The 26,065-nt window shown below is 41.4% G+C and overlaps 1 protein-coding gene across 1 annotated transcript; it reads right to left on the minus strand.

Annotated features, from left to right (window-relative positions):
* Positions 1-995: 995 nt before the first annotated feature.
* NOXRED1 (NADP dependent oxidoreductase domain containing 1) lies at positions 996-24,736 on the minus strand. Its single transcript, XM_010382720.2, has 6 exons — positions 24,415-24,736; positions 13,186-13,379; positions 6,554-6,734; positions 5,685-5,836; positions 4,868-5,090; positions 996-1,775 (listed from the first exon to the last, which is right to left on the minus strand). The coding sequence occupies exons 1-6, from the start codon at positions 24,567-24,569 to the stop codon at positions 1,601-1,603; spliced, it is 1,080 nt and encodes a 359-aa protein (XP_010381022.2). The 5' UTR covers positions 24,570-24,736; the 3' UTR covers positions 996-1,600.
* Positions 24,737-26,065: the final 1,329 nt, after the last annotated feature.

Genomic DNA, 26,065 nt, shown 5'->3' on the forward strand with positions numbered 1-26,065 from the left:
TAAACATGGCTTACCACTATGAAATAGGTTCTGTGGTTTGCTTACAGGTTCTTTTATGTGGTACTTTCCAGGTCTTTATAATATAAAATTTAGGCTAGAGTCTACCCACGACTGCACTTCTCAAAAGAAATTATAGGCTGGGTGCAGTGGGTCACACCTGTAATCCCAGCACTTTGGGAGGCTGAGGCAGGCAGATCACTTGAGGTCAGGAGTTTGAAACCAGCCTGGCCAATGTGGTGAAACTCCATCTCTACTAAAAATACAAAAATTAGCCAGGAGTGGTGGTACGCGCCTGTAATCCTAGCTACTCAGGAGGCTGAGGCAGAATAATCACTTGAACCGGGAGGTGGAGGCTGCAGTGAGCCAAGATTGCACCATTGCACTCCAGCCTTGGCAACAGAGCGAGACTCCATCTCAAAATAAATAAATAAATAAATAAAAATAAAAAAAGAAATTATAAAATATTTCTCATTACCTGAATGGCTCCAGTTCCCCTCTAGTTTTACAGATTTAACTGCTCATTCTCTTCCTGAACTCACATTTTAATCCTGAAAACAACTGTGGGCTAACAACAGTCTTGAAGGACAGTGATGAACCTCCAGTTTCCTACACCTGAATGAATAGTAAAAGATATGTTCGTCTGTTTTTCCACTGACAGAAGCAAGAGTGCCTCAAATGAACATTCATGCCAAGTGTTAATATTTGATGATGAACCTAATATTTTCCCAAACTGGACTAACAAAATTTTATCAGAAAACATTCTAACACCATACCATTGCATTTGCCTGGCTCACGATTATGTAAAAAAACGAAATGTAAATGATTAACCTAAGACCATGGTGATTTACATATATAGCGAAAGGTTTTGTTCAAAAGCCCTTTAGCATTTAGCAAACAGCGGTTATGTTCTATGACAAAGCATAGTGACATCCCTGTTGTTTTCAACTCTTATAATTGACAAAAAGTATTTGCAAAACATAAAGGAAATCAACAAATTTGCAATACAGATCTATATTTTGCAAAGTTAGTTTTAGCCATTAAATACCAGTTTTTTAAATGGTTTAAATGGGAACAGCTGTAAATACGATAGTACCAGAACAGTCATATATAGTCAAAGTAAGCATGACAGAAGCCATAATTCAATTAAGATGGTTTACCATACCTTCACTTCCCTATCCAAAATTGTGAGAAAATCAAACTATATCTTTTTCCAGCTACCTACTGCTGGCAAATGGATTGAAATTTGATTTATTGGAAAAGAAGCTGCAGTATGTAATTGTCTAAAACTTATAACATTATAACTTCTTGAATTTTAGAAGAGAAATAATTTGTATTAATAAGGCTTTTCTGCGGGAGCAGCTTACTTAAGTTAGGTTGTGTAGTTTCACTAGTTGCTTCTGAAAGCCAGATACATATTGATGGATAGGACCACTTGTTTTATTCTACGTTTTCCTCATCAGTACAGTTTTCTAATTCCTGATGTCTATCATGTGGCAAACACAATACAGTCACAAGACTCCCACAGTCAATTGTGATAATCAGGGCATAATATTGTAGGGAAAATCTGTGAGTGGGAAAAAATCCTGATTCCCGAGTTCTCTTATTGGGATGGAGAGCCTGTGGAAACGACTGGCTGTTCTTTGGTTAGAGAGATGCCAAATGAAGCACAGTACAGATGGGTGAGGTGGTCTTGGAGAACAGGACTGCTTGAGAGATGCTGGCTAAACGGAGTTTTCTTGAGTTGCACAGCAGTCAGATCAAACCAGGGGAAAGGCCTGAGGTGAAAGAAAAATTGTTACTTTTTTATGTCTGTTCAGTATATCTGATTTGGCTGTTAAACACATCTTTTAAAGAAAGTTTTCCTCATGACCTTTTCATAAACTAGAAATTCAGCTAGAACTAGTCAATGTGTAGATTTAAGTGTACTTAATGGTGATTTCTCACACTTATGTACATTTCTCTAAGTGCGTTTGGAGAGGAATTCATAATTACAGAATTATTATAATATTGACATTGACACCCTTTGCAAAACATTTTTCTTGAATTTAGAAAGAACATACATAAGAAGATCGTGGACATCAAGCAAGGAAGAAGTCTTACTGCTTTGAAGATAGCCTCTTTAGCTATATAGATTAAAAAGTAGGCTGGGTGCAGTGGCTCATGCCTGTAATCCTAGCACTTTGGGAGGCCAAGGCAAGTGGGCTGCTTGAGCTCAGGTGTTTGAGACCAGCCTGGGCAACAGGGCAAAACCCCATCTCTACCAAAAATACAAAAATCCCCTTGTGCTTCCATCAGAGGGAGAGGAAAAGGAACCATTTTGAAATATGCCAGAGCATTCTGTTCTTAGCAAGGTCTGCCCTTGAGAGAAACTATTTAACCAGAGCCAAACCTTCTGGGGTTTTATCTGAGCCTGACTGACCTGGGGGAGGAGAAATAGCCAGTTCCAGTCAGGTCTGCCCTTCCACGTGGAAGGAGCAGTGGGCTCCTCAACTCCAGCCCACTTTAGCCATCCTGTTCCACTGAAGAAGGAGAAAAAACCTGAGAAACACTTGTGAAGTTCACAGTCCAGAGCACAGGCTCACTCAAAGACAGACCTACTTATAGGACTATAGAACACTTCACCTCCTCAGCTCCTGACTACATTATTAAAGGCCTATTTACAGGCTGGGTGCGATGGCTCACGCCTGTAATTCCAGCATTCTGGGAGGCTGAGGCGGGCAGATCACAGTGTCAGGGGTTTGAGACCAGCCTGGCCAACATGGTGAAACCCCATCTCTACTAAAAATACAAAAATTAGCTGGGTGTGGTGGCAGGCACCTGTAATCCCGGCTACTCAGGAGGCTGAGGCAGGAGAATCGTTTGAACTAGGGAGGCGGAGGTTGCAGTGAGCCGAGATCGCGTTATCGCACTCCAGCCTGGGTGACAGGGCAAGACTCCGTCTCAAAAAAAAAAAAGGGGGGGGGGCCTATTTAGAGCAGTTCTTTTTACCTGGTACATCGTGTCTGACTATCAAGAAAAAGTTAACAGGCATACTAAAGTCAAAAAACAAACAAAAAGCCACCAAAACCCACACTTTGAAAAGCCAGAACAAGCATCAGAACCACATATAGGAGGAATATTGGAATAATCTTCTGGGAATTTAAAATAACTAAGAGACCAGGCGAGGTGACTCAATCCTGTAATCCCAGCAATCTGGGAGGCCGAGGCGGGAGGATTGCTTGAGCCCAGGAATTCAAGCTTGGGCAACAAAGTGAGACCCCAGTCTCTACAAATAATAAAACACCTAGCCAGGCATAAACTGTCCATTGATGACTGATTGGAATACAAAAGATAAGAGGGGAAGAAGAATCTAGGATTATTTCTAGGGTTCTGATTTGAACAACTTGGTGAAGCAGCATATAATTAGGTAAGAAACATTAGAAGAGCAGGTATAAGAGCAGGTATGTTTTTGCACGTGGTGAGTTTGAGTGGAGATGGTGAATACACTGTTACCTAGGCATAGCATTGACATTTAGGCTAGAGATGGTCAGTGTAAAGATGGCAACCTAAGTCCCCAAAGTGGAAAAGATCACCAGGAACAAAGTATAGAATGAAAAGAAGTATAGCATGAAAAGAAAAAGGCCTAGGATAGAGCCCTGAAAACACCCGGATTTAAGGGTGAGGCAGAGGAGGAGCTAGCAAAGGAGGGGCCGGGGAGTCAGGAAGAAAATGAGAACGGGAGGGATCATGTCAGCCTAGAGAAGAGACTGCTTCAAGAAGGATGGCATGTTCAATAATTAAGGAAGAAAAAGAGTTTAAAGCATCCAGTGGATCTAGTGACATGGAAGTCACTAGTAATAAGAGCAATAATCTTTCCATATTAGATTATCAAAGATCAAAAATATTTATTTGATAGTTATCAAATAGAGAAGTGGCACCCTCCTATGCTGTTGGTAGAAATGTAAACAAGTACCACATTTTTTACGAGCAATTTGGGAACACCTATCAAATATAAAATATGTATAACCTTTGACCCAGAGATTCTTTCACATATGCCACCAAAATACTGGTCCAAGTGCGCAAAGTACAGGAATGTTCAAAGCAGGCCGGGCACAGTGGCTCACGCCTATAATGCCAGCACTTTGGTAGGCCAAGGCGGGTGGATCACTTGAGGTCAAGAGTTGGAGACCAGCCTGGCCAACATGGCGAAACCCTGTCTCTGCTAAAAATACAAAAATTAGCGAGGCGTGATGGCACACTCCTGTAATCCCAACTACTCAGGAGGCTGAGCTACTTGAATCACTTAAACCCGGGAGGCAGAGGTTGCAGTGAGCCGAGATTGCGCCACTGCACTCCAGCCTGGGTGACAGAGCAAGACTGTCTCAAAAAAAAAAAAAAGTAAAAGTAGCCTGTAATGCAAAATTGGGGATAGGAGGAGGAACTACTACATCTCTATCAAGTGAAACAGGGTGAATAAATTTAATGAAATAAATGTGTCTGGTAGACACCTAGGTAGCTGCTCATAAATGAAGTAGCTATGATTGTACTAACATAGAATGGTAGCTGTGATACAGTAAGTACAAAAGCAGAATACATAGTTCCCATGTGTCTAACACTGTATATATAGGAATAGATATGCATATACATTATAACAATATAAATCTTTGTAAATGCATAGATAAAAATATAAAAACTCTTAGAGGTGAAATCTATGAAACAGGATTTGGAAGGCAAAGGATGACATTTACTTTTCCACTCTTTGAAATTCTTTACAGAAAGGTATGATTTTTATCAGTGTTTAAAGAGAACACGAAAGGATAAAAGAAAAAAGCATTAACTAAGCAGAGTCTGGGAGAAATGAGAATGGCCAGCTGTCTGATGCCCTTACCTTTCCTGAGACAAGTTCTTGCCATAGGCTTTGCTGACAAAATCTGTTAATTGAAACTTTGGGCAAGATGCTGTGTCTTTCCCACAGTCTTCAAAGTGCACGGAGAGAAAGAGTTCACTCAGAAGCTGCAGCACTTGGGAGTGGGCCATGTTTCTTGCTGTGCATATGTTTAGGGCCGCATAAAACACTCCCTCCAACCACTTGATCTTAAGGATTATTCCCCCTACACATCAGTGAGAAGGTAAATACCAGTTAGCACCACCAAAAATGAGTTGCAGAGAACCTAGAATAAACCCCCAACAGTGAATAGCCACCTTTTTGAATAGCCACCTTTTTTCCAAGACAGGTTGGTAATATGAACCACAAGATAAACAAGCCCTACTTGTGCCCTTTATAATATATCATGTGTTGACCATCCCAAAGGCGGACAGATACGACTAATGTGGACATTGCTAATGGCAAAAAGTGTCTCTAGAATAGTCGTTGCTAATAAGGAGAAGGAACTGGGGAAAACTGCAAGATTAGAACAGGGAAAAGCCATTTTAGTCCAACATTACATCCTCCTATTGAAATGAGCTATCTCCTCTTTTGGTTTTTAGTTTGTCCTTAAGAAGTCCAAATGATCAGGCTTCTCAGCTCTTCCTAAGTAGTTCTCCTGCAGTACCTTGTGCCTTACACACATACACACACACACACACACACACAGAGAGAGAGAGAGAGAGAGAGAGAGAGAGAGAGAGAGAGATTTAATAAGATAGCAATGGGCCAAAAGGAAAGTAATTTTCAAAAGAATGCCAGAAATATGTTGAGCCATGACCAGCAGGACTGTAGGGACAGGTAGCTTGAAGAATCGTAGGATCTTGGAGAGCAGCTATGACTTTCTTATTGGCCCCCCAGATGCTGACAGAATCTTCACCATACTGATACTGAGGCCGCAAGATATTGGTGTGGTTCAACAGTAGTTTCAGCCTGGAAGTAAAGCAAGACAGGGAGTGCAATGCCAGGACTGGAATAAATGACCACATAACCCACTGTGTTTACATCCAACCCATAAACAGACTCCCTCACACAGCTCAGAGATAAATGTGGGTCTGGGTCTGTGCTGAGAACACTAATTAATTGGACCGTTCATCCACCTAATGGATGTGCTGGATGGATGGATGGAGCCACCATGTGCTGCCCAGACTTGTTTTTTTAGGAAGAAAAAAAAAATCTCAGAGAAGCCTTTTACTCCAATGTACTGCAGGATAACTATGTGTCAGATAATGTACAAATCCTTACTTATTGAATGTTATGTGCCAGGCACTGGGCTAGAAACTAAGTGTGCAGAAACAATACTTGACACATACTTTCAGTAGCTTTTCATGTTATTGACTGATGATTTCTCTTCTCATTGATGCACAAGGAGAATACTTCAGTGTTCAAGTAATGGGAATAAATGTTCTATTGCAATTGTAAACCTTTGTACAGCAACAAAAATGGTTTGTGGGTACTATTTGTGGGTAAGCAGGGAAGTTACGAAAAAGATTGGCTAACTATGTTCTTCTACAGATAAAGTTGCTTCCCCCTTATTATTAGAAATGACCAGCTCTAAGAGGTAGGGGCTATAGTGGAGGTGGGAGGCAGAAGTCAGAGACAGGGAGACAGGACAGTTGTGCCAGTTCCGTTCTCACCCTAACAAGATACCTGGGTAGTGGGACGGCAGCTACAAAGCTGTACACAATGCTGGTCTTCTCAAGGCTGGTGTGAATTTCTACGCAGATATTAGGCAGCTGAGATGGCAAGCAGCAGAGGAATATCACGTCGGCCCAACTCACCAGATCAGCATTGTGGTAAAAGCATTTGATTCCCAGCTTCTGGAGCTCACCTGGAAGGGAAAAAGGAAGACAGAAAGAGCACAGTACTAAGGAGTTTGACCTGAACATCAACTATGGGGAGAGGGTGATCATTATTTTAGCTCAGTAAATCAACCCAAGTCTTGTTGCTCCATAAATCAGAAGATATTCCTTCCTACAGGACTTCTAAAAGCCATGCAGCAATGCCCTAACTCTAGTACTAAAGCAGCAGTAGTAGCTGAGACTACAGGCACGTGCCACCACGCCCAGTTAATTTTTGTATTTTTAGTAGAGCCGGGGTTTCACTATGTTGGCCAGGCTGGTCTTGAACTCCCATCCTCAGATGACCCGCCCATCTCAGCTGCCCAAAGTACCAGGATTACAGGTGTGAGCCACCACACCTGGCCTACAATTCATCTTTATCTTACTTTTAGATCAAATGCTAGAATTTTTCTGATTTTTTTTTTTTTTTTTTTTTTTTTTGAGACGGAGTCTCGCTCTGTCCCCTGGGCTGGAGTGCAGTGGTGCGATCTCGGCTCACTGCAAGCTCCGCCTCCTGGGATCATGCCATTCTCCTGCCTCAGCCTCCTGAGTAGCTGGGACTACCGGCGCCCGCCACCACGCCCGGCTAATTTTTTGTATTTTTAGTAGAGACGGGGTTTCACCGTGGTCTCGATCTCCTGACCTTGTGATCCGCCCACCTCGGCCTCCCAAAGTGCTGGGATTACAGGCGTGAGCCACCGCACCCAGCCCCGGATTTTTTTTTTTAAGACAGGGTCTTGCTCTGTCACCTGTGGTGTGATTATGGCTTACTATAGCCTCAACTTCCTGAGCTCAAAGGATCCTCCCACCTCAGCCTCCCAAGTAGCTGGGACCACTGGTGAGTGTGACCATGCCCAGCTAATTTTTTTATTTTGTGTAGAGACAAGGTCTCACTATGTTGCCTAGGCTGGCCTCAAACCCCAGGACTCAAATGATCCTCCCACCTCCATCTCCCAAGTTCTGGGATTACAGGCATGAGCCACCATGTGCTGCCCAGACTTTTTTTTTAGGAAGAAAAAAAAAATCTCAGAGAAGCCTTTTATTCCAATGTACTGCAGGATAACCATGTGTCAGATAATGTACAAAGTACTTTATAGTGTCTAAGGTGTAACCCCCACAAGGACCTTATGAAGCAGAAATGAGTAGCAGTCTCATTTTACAGATGAGGAGACTGAGGATTCAAGAAATCATATGACTTTTCCAAAGGTACAGAGCTGCTGACTTGAGGTGGTGGAAAAGACTAGGAGAGTGGAAGGTATAAATCAGAGGCTGAGAGGAGTTTGCAAATATTTAACAGTTTCTGTAAAGCATATACAAATTAATTTTATTAGGATATTTATAAATGAAGAAAGACTCACAACTCATGTAGTTGCATAAAAACACTCACTGGTAGTTCATTTTTTTTTTTTTTTTTTTTTTTTTTTTTTTTTTTTTTAGGCTAGAGATAGGATCTCACTATGTTATCCAGGCTGGTTTCCAACTTCTGGCTTCAAGTGATCCCTCTGCCTTAGTCTCCCAAAGTGCTGGGATTATGGGCATGAGGCAATATGGATTTTCAAAAGTATAAACCTAAAGTGTACACTCATATCTGGTGATATGTCATAAATGTCATTGGAAAACAGAATATAACAGACATTGGCGAGTGACTTCTTATGTTAGCCACTGAGAGTACATGGCAAATGTAATGCTGAGGTTATCTAGATACTGATAAACCTGGAAGAATGACAGATGATTTGGTTTGGCTCTGTGCCCCCACCCAAATTTCATCTTGGAATTGTAATCCCCATGTGTCGAGGGAGGGACCTGGTGTGAGGTGATTGGATCATGGAGGCAGTTTCCCCATGCCGTTCTCATAATAGGGAGGGAGTTCTCACGAGAGCTAATGGTTTAAACATGGCAGTTTCCCCTGTGTGCTCTCTCCTCCCACCTTGCGAAGAAGGTACTTGCTTCTCCTTCACCTTCCACCATGATTGTAAGTTTCCTGAGGCCTCCACAGCCATGCAGAACTGTGAGTCAATTAAACCTCTTTTATTATAAATTACCCAGTCTCAGACAGTATCTTTATAGCAGTGTGAAAACAGACTAATACAACAGGACAAAGTTTACAAAACAGGCATATCTATCATTCTCTCATGTGGTGTTCTCATTCTTTTCACGTGCATAGAAGCTGATGTTGAGCATTTTGAATTCTTGTTTCCTTACACAACACACACTGACATTTTACAACTATAATTTTATTATAATAAATACATTGCTTTGCAAAGAATATATGTACTTTGTTGAAATATCACGTATATTAGTCCTATTGATGGGATAAATATACCTTGAGTGGTAAGATTTTTTTTTTTGAGACAGAGTCTTGCTCTGTCATCCAGGGTGGAGTGCATGGTGCGATTCTGGCTCGTTGCAACCTCTGCCTCCTGGGTTCAAGCAATTCTCATTCCTCCCCTGTAGCTGGGATTTGAAAGTATGTGCCATCATGCCCGGCTAATTTTTGTATTTTTAGAAGAGATGGGGTTTCGTCATGTTGGCCAGGCTGGTCTCAAACTCCTGGCCTCAAGTGATCCACCTGACTCAGCCTCTCAGAGTGCTGGGATTACCAGCGTGAGCCACCATGCCCAGTTGGTAAGATTTTTTTCTAGTTTCCTTAGGAATATAGGAAAAAAAAAAAAAAATGACCAGGTGTGGTGACTCACTCCTGTAATATCAGCACTTTCAGAGGGTGAGGCGCAGGAGACTGGTTGAGCCTAGCAGTTTAAGACTAGCTTCAGCATTACAGTGATACCCTGTCTCTATTTATAAAACCAAAAAAGAAAAAAATTACAAATCAATAAGAAAAATAAACCTTGGCACGGTGGCTCACACCTATACCCCAGTACTTTGGGAGGCTAAGGCGAGTGGATCACTTGAGGCCAGGAGTTCAAGGCCAGCCTGGCCAACATGGCAAAACCCCGTCTCTACTAAAATATTATACAAAAATTAGCTGAGCATGGTGGTGTGTGCCTGTAATCCCAGGTACGTGAGGGGCTGAGGCATGAGAATCACTTGAGCTTGGTAGGCAGGGAGGTTGTAGTGAGCCGAGATCATGCCACTATACTCCAGCCTGGGTGACAAAGTGAGATTGTATCTCAAAATAAATAAATACATAAATACATAAATAAAGTAAGAAAAATATGGGCATTCCAACAGAAAATATGGTCAAAAGCACCTCAAAAAAATATGACATAGTAATAAAACCTAAGAAAATAAAACTCTTCTAGTGATTAATGAAAGACATATTAAAACAAGAAAATAATTTAAAGCATATTAAAATGGTGATGTTAAAAATGATCCCAGCACTGACCAGGGTGTAGTGAAATGGGTGTTCTTATGCAATGTTGGTAAAAAAGTATACCTGAAAACCTTTTGGGAGGTCAATTTGAAAAAATACATTAGAAGTTTCTTTAAAAATTACAGATGCCTACCACATGACCCAGCCATTTCACTGCCAGGTATTTACCCAAGAAAAATGAAAGTAGTTGCCCACATGAACACTTATATACACGTATTCATGGCAGCTTTATTTGTAATAGCCAAAACTGGAAACAGCCTAAGTAAACCAAATGAATAAACTGTGGAATAATCATTCAAGGAAATACTACTCAGAAATAAAAAAGGATATTGATACATAAAAAAACTTGGATATATTTCAGCTGGGCATGGTGGCTCATGCCTGTAATCCCAGCACTTTGGGAGGCTGAGGTGGGAGGATCACTTGAGGTCAGGAGTTGGGAGACCAAGCCTGGCCAACATGATGAAACCCCGTCTCTATTAAAAAAACAAAAAATTAGCTGGGCATGGTGGTACGCGCCTGTAATCCCAGCTACTTGGGAGGCTGGGGCAGAAAAATCGTTTGAACCCGGGAGGCAGAGGTTGCAGTGAGCCGAGATTGTGCCGCTGCACTCCAGCCTGGGCGACAGAGTGAGACTCTGTCTAAAAAAAAAAAAAAAAAAAAAAAAAAACAACTTGGATATATCTCAAACAAATTATGCAGTGTGAAAGAAGTTAGACTAAAAAAACACTATAAACTATATGATTCCATTTATATAAAACTCTAGAAAATGCAAACTAATCTATGGTGACAGAAATCAGATTGTTGGTTTCCTGGGTGGAGAGCTACAGGGAAGTGGACAGAAAGAGATTACCAAAGACAAGGGGCAACTTTTAGGGGTGATGGGATACGTTCATTACCTTGTGATGGTTTCACAGGAGTATACATGCCAAAACATCAAATTGTACACTTTTAACTGTGTGCCATTTATTGTATAGAAATATTTTAGGGCTGGGCGCGGTGGCTCACGCCTGTAATCCCAGCACTTTGGGAGACTGAGGTGGGCAGATCACCTGAGGTCAGAAGTTCAAGACCAGCCTGGCTAACATGGTGAAACCCTGTCTCTACTAAAAATACAAAAAAAAAAAATTAGCTGGTCATGGTGGTGTACGCCTGTAATTCCAGCTACTGGGGAGGCTGAGGCAAGAGAATTGCTTGAACCTGGGAGGCAGAGGTTGCAGTGAGCCAAGACTGTACTCTCCACAATCTGCACTCCAGCCTTGGTAGCAGAGCGAGACTCAGTGTCAAAAAAAAAAAAAAAAAAAAAAAAAAATTAATAAAGCTGTACCAATTCTTTGACCTAATAACTTTATTTGGAAAATTATGTACAAGGAAGTTCAACTAAATAAGGTACAGTTAACATAAATTATAGTACATCCATACTTTGGGATACTACACAACCTTAAAATCTTTTTTTTTACATTAATCTCTTACTAATATAATTAACATTTTAAGTCCTGAGACGAAAACAGAGCAAGGAAGAATGGTGTAGGGTGTCTGGTGGTCTCAGCCACTGCTGGGCACAACTACAAAGTCTGTGCATCCAAACACCAGATACAGCAAGCACACCCTGCTAGGGAGAAGCAAGGGAGTGTGCTCAAAGCCTGCTGGGGTAACCTTCTATTGTGGGAAGTGGAGGGGCTTAAAATCATTATTTCTTATTGATTGCTTGATTGAGACAGAGTTTCACTCTGTCGCCCAGGCTGGAGTGCAATGACGCGATCTCAGCTCACTGCAACCTCCGCCTCCTGGGTTCAAGTGATTCTCCTGACTCAGCCTCCTGAGTAGCTGAGACTAAAAGCACCCACCATAACACCTGGCTAATTTTTGTATTTTTAGTAGAGACTGGGTTTCAACATGTTGGCCAGGCTGGTCTCAAACTCCTGACCTCAGGTGATCTGCCCACCTCGGCCTCCCAGAGTGCTGGGCTTACAGACGTGGGCAAATCATTATTTCAAAAAATGTTAAAACAGTATGAGAATATGCTCATGATACATTATGTAAAACAAGCAGAATACAAACAACTATATATAGTGTCAATTACTGATATAGAGAAAAAAAAACATGGGGAGGAAATGATAACCTGAGTAGATTATAGGTAGTTGTAGCCTTCCTTACAAATTTCCTACAGTATGCATATTATTTTACATTTTTTATTATTGAAGTATAATTTACATATAATTCAACACACAGATATGAAGTATATAGTTTGATCAGTTTTGACAAAAGCATACACCCATTTAACCCATACCTCTCTCAAGATATAGAACATTTTCATCTCCCCAGAAAAAGTTCCTTTGGGACTTTCTCAGTCCATCTCCCCAGAAGAAATCATTGTTTGGATTTCTATCACCATAAATGGAATCATTACAAAACTTTTTTTTTTTTTTTTTTTGGAGACGGAGTCTCGCTCTGTCGCCAGGCTGGAGTGCAGTGGCGTGATCTCACCTCACTGCAACCTCTGCCTCCTGGGTTCAAGCGATTCTCCTGCCTCAGCCTCCTGAGCAGCTGCGACTACAGGCATGCACCACCCCGCCCAGCTAATTTTTGTATTTCTAGTACAGACAGGGTTTTACCGTGTTGGCCAAGATGGTCTCAAACTCTTGACCTCGTCATCTACCCGCCTTGACCTCCCAAAGTGCTGGGATTACAGGTGTGCCCACCACGCCCGACCACAAAACATTTTTTAAAAGCCAGTAAATGTCATTTTTAAAAACATAAGGCCAACTGCAAATGCCTGGAACAGTATAACACCCAACCAGACCCTAACTGATTCAGTTAGAAGATCTGAACTCTGTATGGAAAGCTTCCCTGTATCAAAGATCCAGAAAGATAATTCACCACCAAAGGCACAGGAAGGAGAGATGGATATAAAACATATACATGGAGAAAAAAAGTTGCTTTAAAGAACAAGAGAGAAAGTCATGCTTCTAACCTTTCTTAGGTCTAGCAAGCTGAGAACTCCACACGCTGTATGCAAGGACTCCTCTTTAGAGGACCCTTTCAAAATGGCTCTGTTGACACCTACACGGCACAACCAAGCCCCTTTTCTCCCACACACCGCTGCTCACCCAGAGCCTCTGGCCTCCGAGTGGAGATCCGCAGGCTTTCAGCAGGGACGGGGACGAGCTGCAGCAGTGTGCCAGCCAGCTGCTTCCCAAGGTGGCCACCTCCAATGATGCCCACCTTAAACTCTTCAGGACTGGCTGAATTAAGGGAGTCAATTGAGAGATGTCTGGAACTTTGATTCTCATTTAATGATGCTCTGGAGAATGAACACACAGACACATACATAAATACGTGCACACACTGTAGTTCTTGTTTTTTTTTTTTTTTTTTTTTTTTTTTTAGACAGAGTCTCACTCTGTCACCCAGGCTGGAGTGCAATGGGGTGATCTCGGCTCATGCAAACTCCGCCTCCCAGGTTCACGCCATTCTCCTGCCTCAGTTCTCCCCACCCGCCACCAAGCCCAGCTAATTTTGTATTTTTAGTAGAGACGGGGTTTCACCATGTTAGTCAGATGGTCTCCATCTCCTGACCTCGTGATCCACTCGTGTTGGCCTCCCAAAGTGCGTGAGCCACCGCACCCGGCCTAGTTCTTCTTAACTGTCAATCTCTGATGTTTTCTGCTTTGTCATTTAAGGTGCTTGGTGGCACCTTAAGTACTTCGGAGATAAGGCATTGCAACTGTGTGTCATTTATCCAGCCTCACTAGGGAATGAAATGTTCCTCCTGAGTTAATTTTCCAGAAACAAAAGTATAACCCTTTTCAAGGGACCAAAATTTAAAATGTTTTAAATGAACATACTTTGTTACATGTATTATGCTTGCCTGGTTAAACAGTCTGAATATTTAATCATTTCACTGGCTCAGTACACCAATGTGAACAGTCACTATTATATAGCATACTGTAATGTCTATAACACATTGTGGGCCAGTCCCCTCATGTTTTGTTTGTTTCTGTGCAGACATCTGTCTTTTTTTTTTTTTAATCGTGGTTAAAAAACACAGGCTGGGTACGGTGGCTCCCATCTGTAATCCCAATACGTTGACAGGCCAAGGCAGGTAGATCACTTGAGCTCAGGAGTTTGAGACCAGCCTGGGCAATATGGTGAGACCTCGTCTCTACAAAAAATACAAGAATTAGCGAGGCATGGTGGCGCACGCCTGTAGTCCCAGCTACTCCAGAGGCTGAGGCAGGAGGATTGCTTGAACCCAGGAGTTTGAGGCTGCAGTGAGCTGTGCTCGTGCCACTGTACTCCAGCCTGAATGACAGAGCAAGACCCTGTCTCAGGAAAAGCACACACACACACACACACACACAGCATGAACTTTACTATCATAACCATTTTTAAAGTGCACAGTACAGTTGTATTAATTATATGCACATTGTGGCTAGGCGTGGTGGCTGACGCCTGTAACCCCAGCACTTCGGGAGGCCAAGGTGGGTGGATCACTTGACGTCAGAAGTTTGACTGGCCTGGCCAACATGGTGAAACCCCGTCTCTACTAAAAATATAAAAATTAGCCCAGCATGATGGTATAAACCTGTAGTCTCAGCTACTTAGGAGGCTAAGGCAGGAGAATCTCTTGAACCTGGGAGGTGGAGGTTGCAGTGAGCCAAGATCCACTATTGCACTCCAGCCTGGGCAACAGAGCAAGACTCCATCTCAAAAAAAAAAAAAAAATAGATAGACAGACACATACAGGATAGATATAGTTGTGCAACAGATCTTTAGAACCTTTCCATCTTGCAAAACTGGAACTCTATATGCTTTTTTTTTTTTTCCCCCTCAAAACAGAGTATCCCTCCATTGCCTGAGCTGGAGTACAGTGGCACAATCTCAGCTCACTGCAGCCTCCACCTCTCACATTCAAGCAATTCTCTGCCTCAGCCTACTGACTAGCTGGGATTACAGGTGCATGCCACCGCACCCCACGCCCAGCTAATTTTTGTATTTTTAGTAGAGATGAGGTTCTCCATGTTGGCCAGGCTGGTCTCAAACTCCCCACCTCAAGTGATCTGCCCACCTCCACCTCCCAAAGTGCTGGGATTATAGGCGTGAGCCACTGCACCCGACCTGAAACTCTATACAATTTTTCTCTCTCCCCAGCCCCTGGAAACTACCATTCTACTTTCTGTTTCACTACTTTAGATACCTCATGTAAGTAGAATTATGTGGTATTGTCTTTTTATACATGGTTAATTTCACTTATCATAATGTCCTCAAGCTTCATCCATATGAATTTTTGGATTTTTTTTCTATCTTCATGAAAAATGTCATTGGGATTTTGATAAGGATTGCAGTGCATCTGTAGACGGCTTTAGGTAGTACGGACATTTTAAAACTAAGTCTTCTAATCCATAAACATGGGATGTCTTTCAGTTTATTTGTGTCTTCCTTAATTTCTTTTAACAATGTTTTGTAGTTTTCAGTGTACAAATCTTTCATGCCCTTACTAAGTTTATTACTAAGTATTTTATTCTACTGGAGGCTATTGTAAATGTTAATTTCATAATTTCTTTTTCAGGTTGTTCATTAGTGTACAGAAATGCAACTAATTTTAGTATGTTGATTTTGTATCCTGCAACTTTGCTAAATTTGTTTACTATTTCTAACAGTTTTTTTCTTAATGGAATCTTTAGGGTTTTCTACATGTGAGATCATGTCAGCCTGAGCACAGTGGCTCATGCCTGCAATCCCAGCACTTTGGGAAGCCATGGTGGGAGGATTGCTTGAAGGCAGGAGTTAGAGATTAGTCTGGGCAACATAGCAGGACACTGTCTCTATAAAAAAATTAAAAGTTAACTGGGTGTGGTGGTGTGCACCTGTAGTCCTAGCTACTCAGGAGGCTGAGGCAGGAGAGTCACTTGAGCCCAGGAGTTCAAGGTTGTAGTGAGTTATGCTCATGCCATTGCACTCCAGCCTGGGGGACAGAGCAAGATTTTGTCTCAAAAACAAACAAACAAACAAACAAACAAACAAACAAACAAAACATATAATCTGTGAACAGAGACCATTTTATTTCTTGCTTTCCAGTTTGGATGTCTTTTATTTCTTTTTCTTGCCTAATTGCTCTGATTAGGATTTCCAGTACTTCAGCAGAAGTGGTAAGAGTAGGCATTTTTGCCTTGTTTCTGATCTTAGAGGAAAAGCTTTGAGTTTTGACTTTTTTTTTTTTTTTTTTTTTTGAGACGGAGTCTCACTCTATCGTCCAGGCTGAAGTGCGGTGGCGTGATCTCGGCTCACTGTAACCTCCGCTTCCCGGGTTCATGCCATTCTCTTGCCTCAGCCTCCTGAGTAGCTGGGACTACAGGTGCCCACCACCATGCCCAGTCTAACTTTTTATATTTTTAGTAGAGACAGGGTTTCACCGTGTTAGCCAGGATGGTCTCGATCTCCTGACCTCATGATCCACCTTCCTCAGCCTCCCAAAGTGCTGGGATTACAGGCATGAGCCACCACACCTGGCAAGCTTTTAGTTTTTACCATTGAATATGATGTTACCTGTGGGCCTTTCATATATAGCCTTTATTATATCGGGATAATTTCCTTCTATTCCTAGTTTGCTGAGTGTTCTTATCATGAAAAGGTGTTGAATTTTGTCAAACACCTTTCCTGCATCAATTAAAATGATCATGTTATTTTTGTTCTTCATTTTGTTAATACGATGCATTATATTGATTGATTTTACATGTTGAATCACTGTTGCATTCCAGAAATAAATCCCACTGGGTCATGGTGTATAATCCTTTCTCTTTTTTTCTGGGACAGGGTCTCGCTTGGTCACCCAGGCTGGAGTGTGGTGGCACAATCACAGCTCACTGCAGCCTTGACCTCCCAGGCTCAGGCAATCCACCCACCTCAACCTCCCAAGTAGCTGGCATTACAGGTGTATGCTACCACACCTAGCTAATGTTTAAAAATTTTGTATAGAGACAAAATCTCATCATGTTGTTGCCCAGACTGGTTTGAAACTCCTGGGCTCAAGTGATTCTCCTACCTCACTGTCCCAAATTGTTGGAATTCAACAGGTATGAACCATTGCACTTGCCATATAAATCTTTTAATAAGCTATCGGACTCAGTTTGGTAGTATTTTATTGAGGAATTTTGCATCTGTATTCATTATGGGTATTGGTCTGTAGTTCCATTATTTTTGTCTGGTTTTGGTATCAGGGTAATGCTGGCCTCATAAAATGAGTTCAGAAGTGTTCCTTCATCTTCAATTTTTTTGGAAGCGTTTGAGGATTGTTCATTCTTCTTTAAATGTTTGGTAAGGCCAGGTGTGGTGGCTCATGCCTATAATCCCAGCACTTTAGGAGGCCAAGGCAGGTGGATCACCTGAGGTCACGAGTTTGAAATCACCCTGGCCAATATGGTAAAACTCCGTGTCTATGAAAAATACAAAAATTAGCCAGGCGTGGTGGCAGGTGCATGTAATCCCAGCTCAGGAGACTCGCATGAACCCGGTGGAGGGTTCATGCGAGGTGGAGGTTGGAGTGAGCCGAGATCGCGCCACTGCACTCCAGCCTGGGTGAGAGAGTGAGACTCTGTCTAAAAATATATAAAAAATAAAAAGAAATGTTTGGTAGATTTTTCCAGTCAAGTCATCAGGCCTGCGGCTTTTCTTGGGAGTGTATTATTATTTTTGAGTCAATCTTACTAGTTATAGTTCTCTTCAGATCTTTAAAATTTTTCATGATTCAGTCTTTGTAGGTTGTATGTTTCTAGGAGTTTTTCTATTTCTTTGAAGTTATCCCATTTGTTGGCATGTAATTGTTCATAGTAGACTCTTACTCTTAAGATCCTTTTTACTTCAACAGCATCAGTTTGTTTGTGTTTGTAGAAACAGGGCGTTGCATTGTTTCCCAGGCTGGGATTACAGGCGTGAGCCACCACACCTGGCCTGTGGCATCAATTTTAATGTTTCCTCTTTCATTTCCGATTTTGTTATTTGATTCTTCTCTCTTCTCTACCAGTTAGTCTAGGAAAGGGCTGTTAGCTCTTATTTTCGTTGACTTTTTTTTCCCCATTGTTTTTATAGTCTTATTTTGTTTATTTCTATTCTAATCTAATTATGTGCTTCCTTTTGCTTACTTTGGGTTTAGTTTGTTCTTTCTCTAGTTCTTTGAAGTATAAAAAGTTGTTAGGCTGTTGATTTGAGATCTTTCTTAATTTTTTTTTTTTTTTTTTTTTTTTTTTGAGATGGAGTCTCGCTCTGTCGCCCAGTCTGGAGTGCAGTGGCCGGATCTCAGCTCACTGCAAGCTCCGCCTCCCGGGTTTATGCCATTCTCCTGCCTCAGCCTCCCAAGTAGCTGGGACTACAGGCGCCCACCACCTCGCTCGGCTAGTTTTTTGTATTTTTCAGTAGAGACGGTGTTTCACCATGTTAGCCAGGATGGTCTCGATCTCCTGACCTTGTGATCCGCCCGTCTCGGCCTCCCAAAGTGCTGGGATTACAGGCTTGAGCCACCGTGCCCGGCCACTCTTATTTTTAATGTAGGCATTTACTCCTATAAAGTTTGCTCATGGTACTGCTTTTGTTGCAACCCATACGTTTTGGTATGTTGTTTTCATTTTCACTTAAGATATTTTCAATTTTTCCTTGTGATTTCCTGTTTGATCCATTGGTTGTTCAAGAGTTGTGTTAACTTCCACATATTTGTGAATTTTCTAGTTTTTCTTCTGCTATTTCTAGTATCCTTCTATTATGGTCAAAAAAAAAAAAAAAAAAAGACAGTTGGTATGATTTGAATCTATTTAAATTTGTTAGGACTTGTTTTGTGACCTAACGTGATCTATCCTGGAAGATGTTCCATGTGCACTTGAAAAGAATGTGTATTCTGCTGCTGTTGAGTGAAGTGTTATGCACTTGTCTGTTAGGTTCTAATCGGTGTATTGTGTTGTTCAAGTCTTCTGTTTTCTTACTAACCTTTTGTCTGGTTGTTCTATCCACTATTGAAAGTTGGGTATTAAAATCTCCTGCTATAATTGTTTACCTTCAGTTCTGTCAATATTTGCCTCATATATGTGGATGTTCTGATGTTAGGTACATGTATAATTGTTGTATCTTCCTGGTGAATTGATCTTTTTATCATCATGTCATTCTTTGTCTCTCATGACAGTTTTTGACGTAAAATCTATTTTGTCTGATACAAGTATGACCACTCCTATTCTTTTTTGGTTATCATTTACATAGAATTATCTTTCTCTATGCTCTGACTTTCAGTCTATTTGTGTCCTAACATCTAAAGTGAGTCTCTTGAAGATAAGATATATGTTGGATCTTGTTTTTTTTTTTTTTTTTTTTAAATCCATTCAGTCACTTGGTATCTTTTGATTGATGGGCTTAATCCATTTACATTTAAAATAATTACTGATAGGGAAAGACTTATCACTGCCATTTTGTTTTTTCTCCATGTGTTGCAGTTTTGTTCCTCTTTTCATCTCTTGCTGCTTTCTTTTGTGTTTCACTGATTTTTTTTTTTTTTGTAATTACATTATTTTCTTTTTTTCTGTTGATATTTTCTTTGTAGTTACCATAGGAAATTGCAAAAAAATCATAAAAATAGTTGTAACAACCTATTTTAAGATGATAACGTCAATCATTTACAAAAACTCTACTTCATCTTTCCCTGCCTCTGCTTTTTGTTATTTATCTCACGAATTATATCTTTTGGATATGTTTTAACCATTAGCATGGTTTTATAGTAATAGTTTTTTTTTTAGTATTTTTATTTTTGAGACAGGGTCTCACCCTGTGGCCCAAGCTAGAGTACAGTGGCGTGAACACAGCTCACTTCAGCCTTGATCTCCCGGGCTCAGGTGATCCTCCTGCCTCAGCCTCCCGGGTAGCTGGGAGTACAGGCACATACCACCATACCTGGCTAATTTCTGTGATTTCTAGTAGAGACAGGATTTTACCACATTGCCTAGGTTGGTCTCGAACTTCTGGAATCAAGCGATCTGCCTGCCTCAGCCTCCCAAAGTGCTGGATTACAGGCATAAGCTACAGTGCCAAGCCTATTTTTAATTTTTATTATTTATTTATATTTATACTTATTGATATTTATAATTTTATTTTCTACATTTTATTATTTCTATATTATTTACATTTATATATATATTTTATTTATCTTTTTATGAGACAGGGTCTCACTCTGTCACCCAGGTTGGAGTGCAGTGACATGATCATGGCTCACTGCAGCCTCAACTTTCCAGGCTCAAGCGATCCTCCCACATCAGACTACCAAATACCTGAGACCACAGGTGTGTGCCACTATGCCCAGCTAATTTTTTTTTTTTTAAGAGATGTTGTCTCCCTGTGTTGCCCAGGCTAGTAGTCTCAAACACCTAAGCCCAAGCAATTCTCCTGCCTTGGCCTCCCAAAGTGCTGGGATTATAGGTGTGAGCCATCACAGTTGGCCAGCTTTTATCTTTAAATCCTATACCACAATTAAAAATGATTTATGTACCACCCATCACAGTATTATGTATATGGCTATATCTTCACCTTTGCCAGAGAGCTTTTTATTTTTGTATACTTTTGTGTTGTTGACTAGCATGTTTTCATTTCAACTTAAGGATTCCCTTCAGCATTAGTTGTAAGGCAGGTCCAGGAGTGATGAGGTTTGTTGTTGTTGTTGTTTATCTGGGAAGCTCTTTCTTTCTACTTTTTTTTTTTTTTTTTTTTCCCTTGAGATGGAGTTTTGCTCTTGTCACCCAGGCTGAAGTGCAGTGGTGTAATCTCAGCTCACTGCAACCTCCGCCTCCCTGGGTTCAAGCAATACTCCTGCCTCAGTCTCCCAAGTATCTGGGATTACAGGTGCCCACCACCATGCCCAGCTAATTTTTATATTTTTAGTACAGACAGAGTTTCACCATGTTGGCCAGGCTGGCCTAGAACTCCTGACCTCAATTGATCTGCCCACCTCGGCCTCCCAAAGTGCTGGGGTTATAGCCATGAGCCACCGTGCCCAGCTTCTCCTTAATTTTTGAAGCACAGGTTTTGCCAGATATAGTATTCTTGGTTGACAGGTTTTTTTTTTTTTTCTTTCCCCTTTTAGCACTTTGAATATATCAAGCACTCCTTTCTGGCCTGTAATGTTTCTGGTGAGAAGCCACTGATAGTCTTCTGGGAACTCCCTTGTGTGTGATAAGTTGCTTTTTCTTTGCAGTTTTCAGTATTCTTTGCCTTTGACTTTTGATGATTTGATTATAATGTGTCTCTGTGTGGTCCTCTTTGGGTTCATCCAAATTGGAGTCCTCTGAGCTTCTTGAATAATTTGGATGTCCATTTCCTTCCTCAGATCTGGGATGTTTTTGGCCATTATTCCTTCAAATAAGCTCTTTGCACCTTGCTCTGTCTCTCTTCTCCTTCTGACATTCCCATAAGGCATATATTGACCCACTTGATAGTATCCCGTAAGTCCTCTAGATTTTCTTCTTTTCTTAATTTTCCTTTTGCTCTTCTGATTTGATAATTTCAAATAACTGCTCTTCAAGTTTGCTGATTCTTTCTTCTGTGTGATCAAGCCTAATGTTGAACCACTCTAGTGAGTTGTTTCAATTCAATTATTGTGCTCTCCAGCTCCAAATTTTGGTTCTTTCTTAGTTTCTCTTTATGATATTATTTTATTCATGTATTGTTTTCCTGATTTCATCACTTTTTTTTTTTTTCATAGAGACAGGGTCTCACTATGTTGCCCAGGCTGGTCTCAAACTCCTGGGCTCAAATAACCCTCCCACCTCAGCATCCCAAATTGCTGGGATTACAGGCCTGTAATTACAAATTAATCTGTAAACTGTGCCTGGCCTAGTTGTTTTTCTGCGTCTTGTAGCTCATTGAGCCTCTTTAAGATTATTATTTTGAATTCTTTGTTAGGTATCTCATAAATCTATTTCTTTAGGGCTGGTTTCTGCAGTAGTTTGTTCCTATGGTTGAGCAATGTTGCCTTTTTATTTTTTGCTGGATTTGGGCTTTTGAAAGAACAGTCAGGTCTCTCCCAATCTTTACAGACTGGCACCATACAGGGGAAGATCTTTCCCAATCAGCCCAGTTAGAGATTCTGGGGCCTGTCAAATCTTTCCAGGAATGAGTCTTCTCTGGGGCTGGGTTTGGAATTTCCCAATTAAAGAGTTTTGCCTGTTTCTATTGCAGGGACTCATAATCTTTTCCTCACTCTGGTATCTATCTGCAGTACTGCATGTTCTCTGTACTGCAACAAGTCACTGAGTGATCCTGTTTTCATCCAAAATATGTTGGTTCCTCATCAGTGCTCCAAGTCATGTGAGACAGAAACCAATCCCTCAGACAGCCCCTCAAAAGGTAGAACAGTGGACAAACATTCCATTTTTCTTTTTCCCTCCAAGGGAGAAGCCTCAAATTAGGCATTTTCTCCTGATCACCTGAGGCTGGCTTGAGGAAAGGAATATCTTAGGTGAACTGCAATGGCTTTTCTTACGTGTGTAAATGCAGCTATTCTTGGATTTGTACCTCTCCGGGGTACTACAATTTCTTAAGTGCTTGCTGGAGTTTTCATAAAGGCTTTTGGACCATATATTATTGTTAAGTTAGTATCTCAAGGTTACAAAGTCTGGAGCTTCCTATTTCTACATCTTACTGATACCACTGTCAATGATACCATTGTCTGAGACAGCTGTCAATTTTGATTGCTATTAGATGTGAGTGCATTCCTTTCCAATGATACGCCCACTCTTTCTAGTTTGCTATTTCAAATCTGCAGACTTGAGAAACCAGATAACTTGGCTTTTTAAGAAGGTTATGACTTATAAATGGTTTATAAAAACAAAACAGGCGGCCGGGCGCGGTGGCTCAAGCCTGTAATCCCAGCACTTTGGGAGGCCGAGAGGGGCGGATCACGAGGTCAGGAGATCGAGACCATCCTGGCTAACACGGTGAAACCCCGTCTCTACTAAAAATACAAAAAATTAGCCAGGCGAGGTGGCGGGCGCCTGTGGTCCCAGCTACTCGGGAGGCTGAGGCAGGAGAATGGCGTGAACCCGGGAGGCGGAGCTTGCAGTGAGCTGAGATCCGGCCACTGCACTCCAGCCTGGGCGACAGAGCAAGACTCCGTCTCAAAAAAAAAAAAAAAAAAAAAAAAAAACAGTGTTCATCCAGGGTACAAATTTAAACAATAAAACAAAAAAGAACAGAACTGAGAAACTAAGGATGAAGATTTCAGACCGCTATTTTCAGAGGTCCACTTACTGTTGGTGCTGGATGTGTTTCCTTGGCCCAAGATTAACAAAGTCAGACTTCTGAATACATAAGGTATACTTTCATTGCTATATGACAGCCTTATATTTGTTCTGTATTTCTGTAAAAACCAGTGTCTTAAAGCTCTGGATTTTGCTTCTAAGCAACACAAGTCACACTCTATTTAAACCTTCTCTCCTGGTTGAAAGAGCACTTTCTCTTAGTGCCTGATCCTTCCAAATATAAAATGCCACCTGCAAGTTTCACGTATTGTTTCCTCACCAGTCATATAGAGTACCACCAATAGGTTTATGCATCCTTATCAGTAAGCCAATCAGTAAATTCACTGACTGAGCAGCCTGCCTCCTTGGACATATGCTGTATCTATAAACATGTTTAATTCAAATCTGGTCCCACCATCCAGGAATTAATCTAACTTCAGAGAAAAACTAAGAAGTAGAGTGAGGAGGTGACATATGCTCCCAGAGTGACCTGGAGTTGCAGAATTCAGGAGCCTAATTATATGTACATGCTTCACACACATTTGCTATTTAAGTGTCTGAAGCCATATTGATATCAGAATCAAGACTGGACTGAGAGCTTTTCTGCAAATCAATATTCCTGGTTTCAAGGAAGTCCTTGGCACAGGACCTGTGAAGGCCTGGGTAGCCTTCCTGTAAGGGAGCATTCCACTATTACCTCAGCCCCAAAAGAAAGAACTGATTCCATTTGCACTCCTTGCCAATAGATAAGGAATGGCTAGACATTAGCAACTGTGGAGGGCAAGCTGGTGGTCATGATGAGTGAGTGAATGGACGAATAAACGATCATTTAATCAATCCATCCACTAAAAGGTAATCACTACTAATCTATGCTTTATTATGTAACCACAGCCAGGGGACCCTGGTATAGATTTCCTGTCCTTTCAGACCAGGAGTCATTGACTCTGGGTTGGAAAAGATAGAACGACAATCTGCCAGCCAAACTTACCCTCTGATATAAAACAAATTTAAGACATTTGAATTCTCAGCAGTGACATTCTTGTCCAACTTCCTCAATTTGGATACTCAGCTTACCTCAAATTATATAATAGTTTGCAGAAGAAGGTTGCATGGGCACAAGCTTCTATCATCAGTCCCCGAGAACGGCCCTGCAAATACAGCCAGATACGATCTTCCTCTGGAACCCCATACTCAAACTGCAGGGACTCAAGGTCCTGGAGCATGTCCATTTCCAAGCCACTATTTCCTGCAGTGATAGATACTAATCAGTTTGGCTCCCTGTCCTGGTAGAAGAGGGGTCTATGTAGGAGGTGTGTGTATGATGGTATGTGTGCCCAGGTCACAAGCACTCATGATGGTGGGCTTCAGCAACTCTCTACTCCCAAATTCTGAACTTGGAATTCACCTGTCTTGAATTCACACTCTAGAGTGTGAGTGTTTGAGGATTCCTAATCACTGGCTGCCCATGAATCCTGGACTCATGAAAAATCTGTACAGAAACCCAAAGTGTTGTTTCTCCACATGGGTTACAGGCACTGTTTTCGGCAGATGAATTTACAACAACAGTTGAGTTTTACAGGTATTTTTGAGCCAGGATGTTTTCCCTTCCATTCCCTCCTGCGTTTTGGAAATAGGACTGAACACATAGAACCACATTTCAAAGAAATGCTTCCCTTTCACTGAACTCTGTTCTCCACAGGGTAGAAAAGAACCCAAACTAAATATCACTGTCCCCTGTCTAGGGCAGGGACATCTAGATTTTACAAACTAAACTCAAAGTCATATAAACCCATCTACATATATCTATCACCAAACAGAGAAGATTGGCTCTGCTCCTCAGTACTTCTGACCTGGAAGGTAAGAACTACATTTCTAAGGAGAATTACCCAAGAAACTTGTGATTATGACTCCTTAACTACCAGATTACAGTCTCTGAGTCTTAAAGGGGCCAGCCCCACTTAGAGGTCTTCCTGAGCTGAATATCAGGACATGAGTTCCTTCCACTACTTCTAGGAGTACCACACTAGAGCAGTATGAGACCCTCCTTTTCCCAAAAGAAGATTCTGGATTTCTAGGTTTTTTTTTTTCAGACTAGAATATCTTACAGATCTTAGCACTACTTGAGTTAGTTTACAACTCCTTTTTATGTTCAAGAAACCAATAAAAATTTTTTCAGGTGAAATCCACATAACATAAAATTAGCCATTTTAAAGTGAATAATTCATCAATACATTCGGAATGTTGTGCCACCACCTCTATGTAGTTCCAAAATACTTTCATATTCCCAAAAGGAAAGCCTACACCCATCAAGCAGTTACTCCATATCCCTTCCCACCCTCAGCCACCAGTCTGCTTTCTGTCTGGATGGATTTACCTATTCCAGATATTTTATATAAATGGAATCATACAATGTGTGACCTTTTGTGTCTGGCTTCTCTAATCCCTTTTATAGGAAGGCTGTTATGTGACACAATCTCTTTAAAAGCAAAGTCTCACCCAGGCACAGTGGCTCATGCCTATAATCCCAGTACTTTGGGAGACTGAGGCAGGTGGATCACTTGAGGTCAGGAGTTCGAGACCAGCCTGGTCAACACGGTGAAACCCCATCTCTACTAAAAATATAAAAATTAGCCAGGTGTGATAGCACATGACTGTAATCTTGGCTACTCAGGAGGCTGCGGCAGGAGAATTGCTTGAACCTGGGATGTGGAGATTGGTTGCACTG

This window comes from Rhinopithecus roxellana, chromosome 5 (genome assembly GCF_007565055.1).
Source record: "Rhinopithecus roxellana isolate Shanxi Qingling chromosome 5, ASM756505v1, whole genome shotgun sequence".
NCBI lineage: Eukaryota > Metazoa > Chordata > Mammalia > Primates > Cercopithecidae > Rhinopithecus > Rhinopithecus roxellana.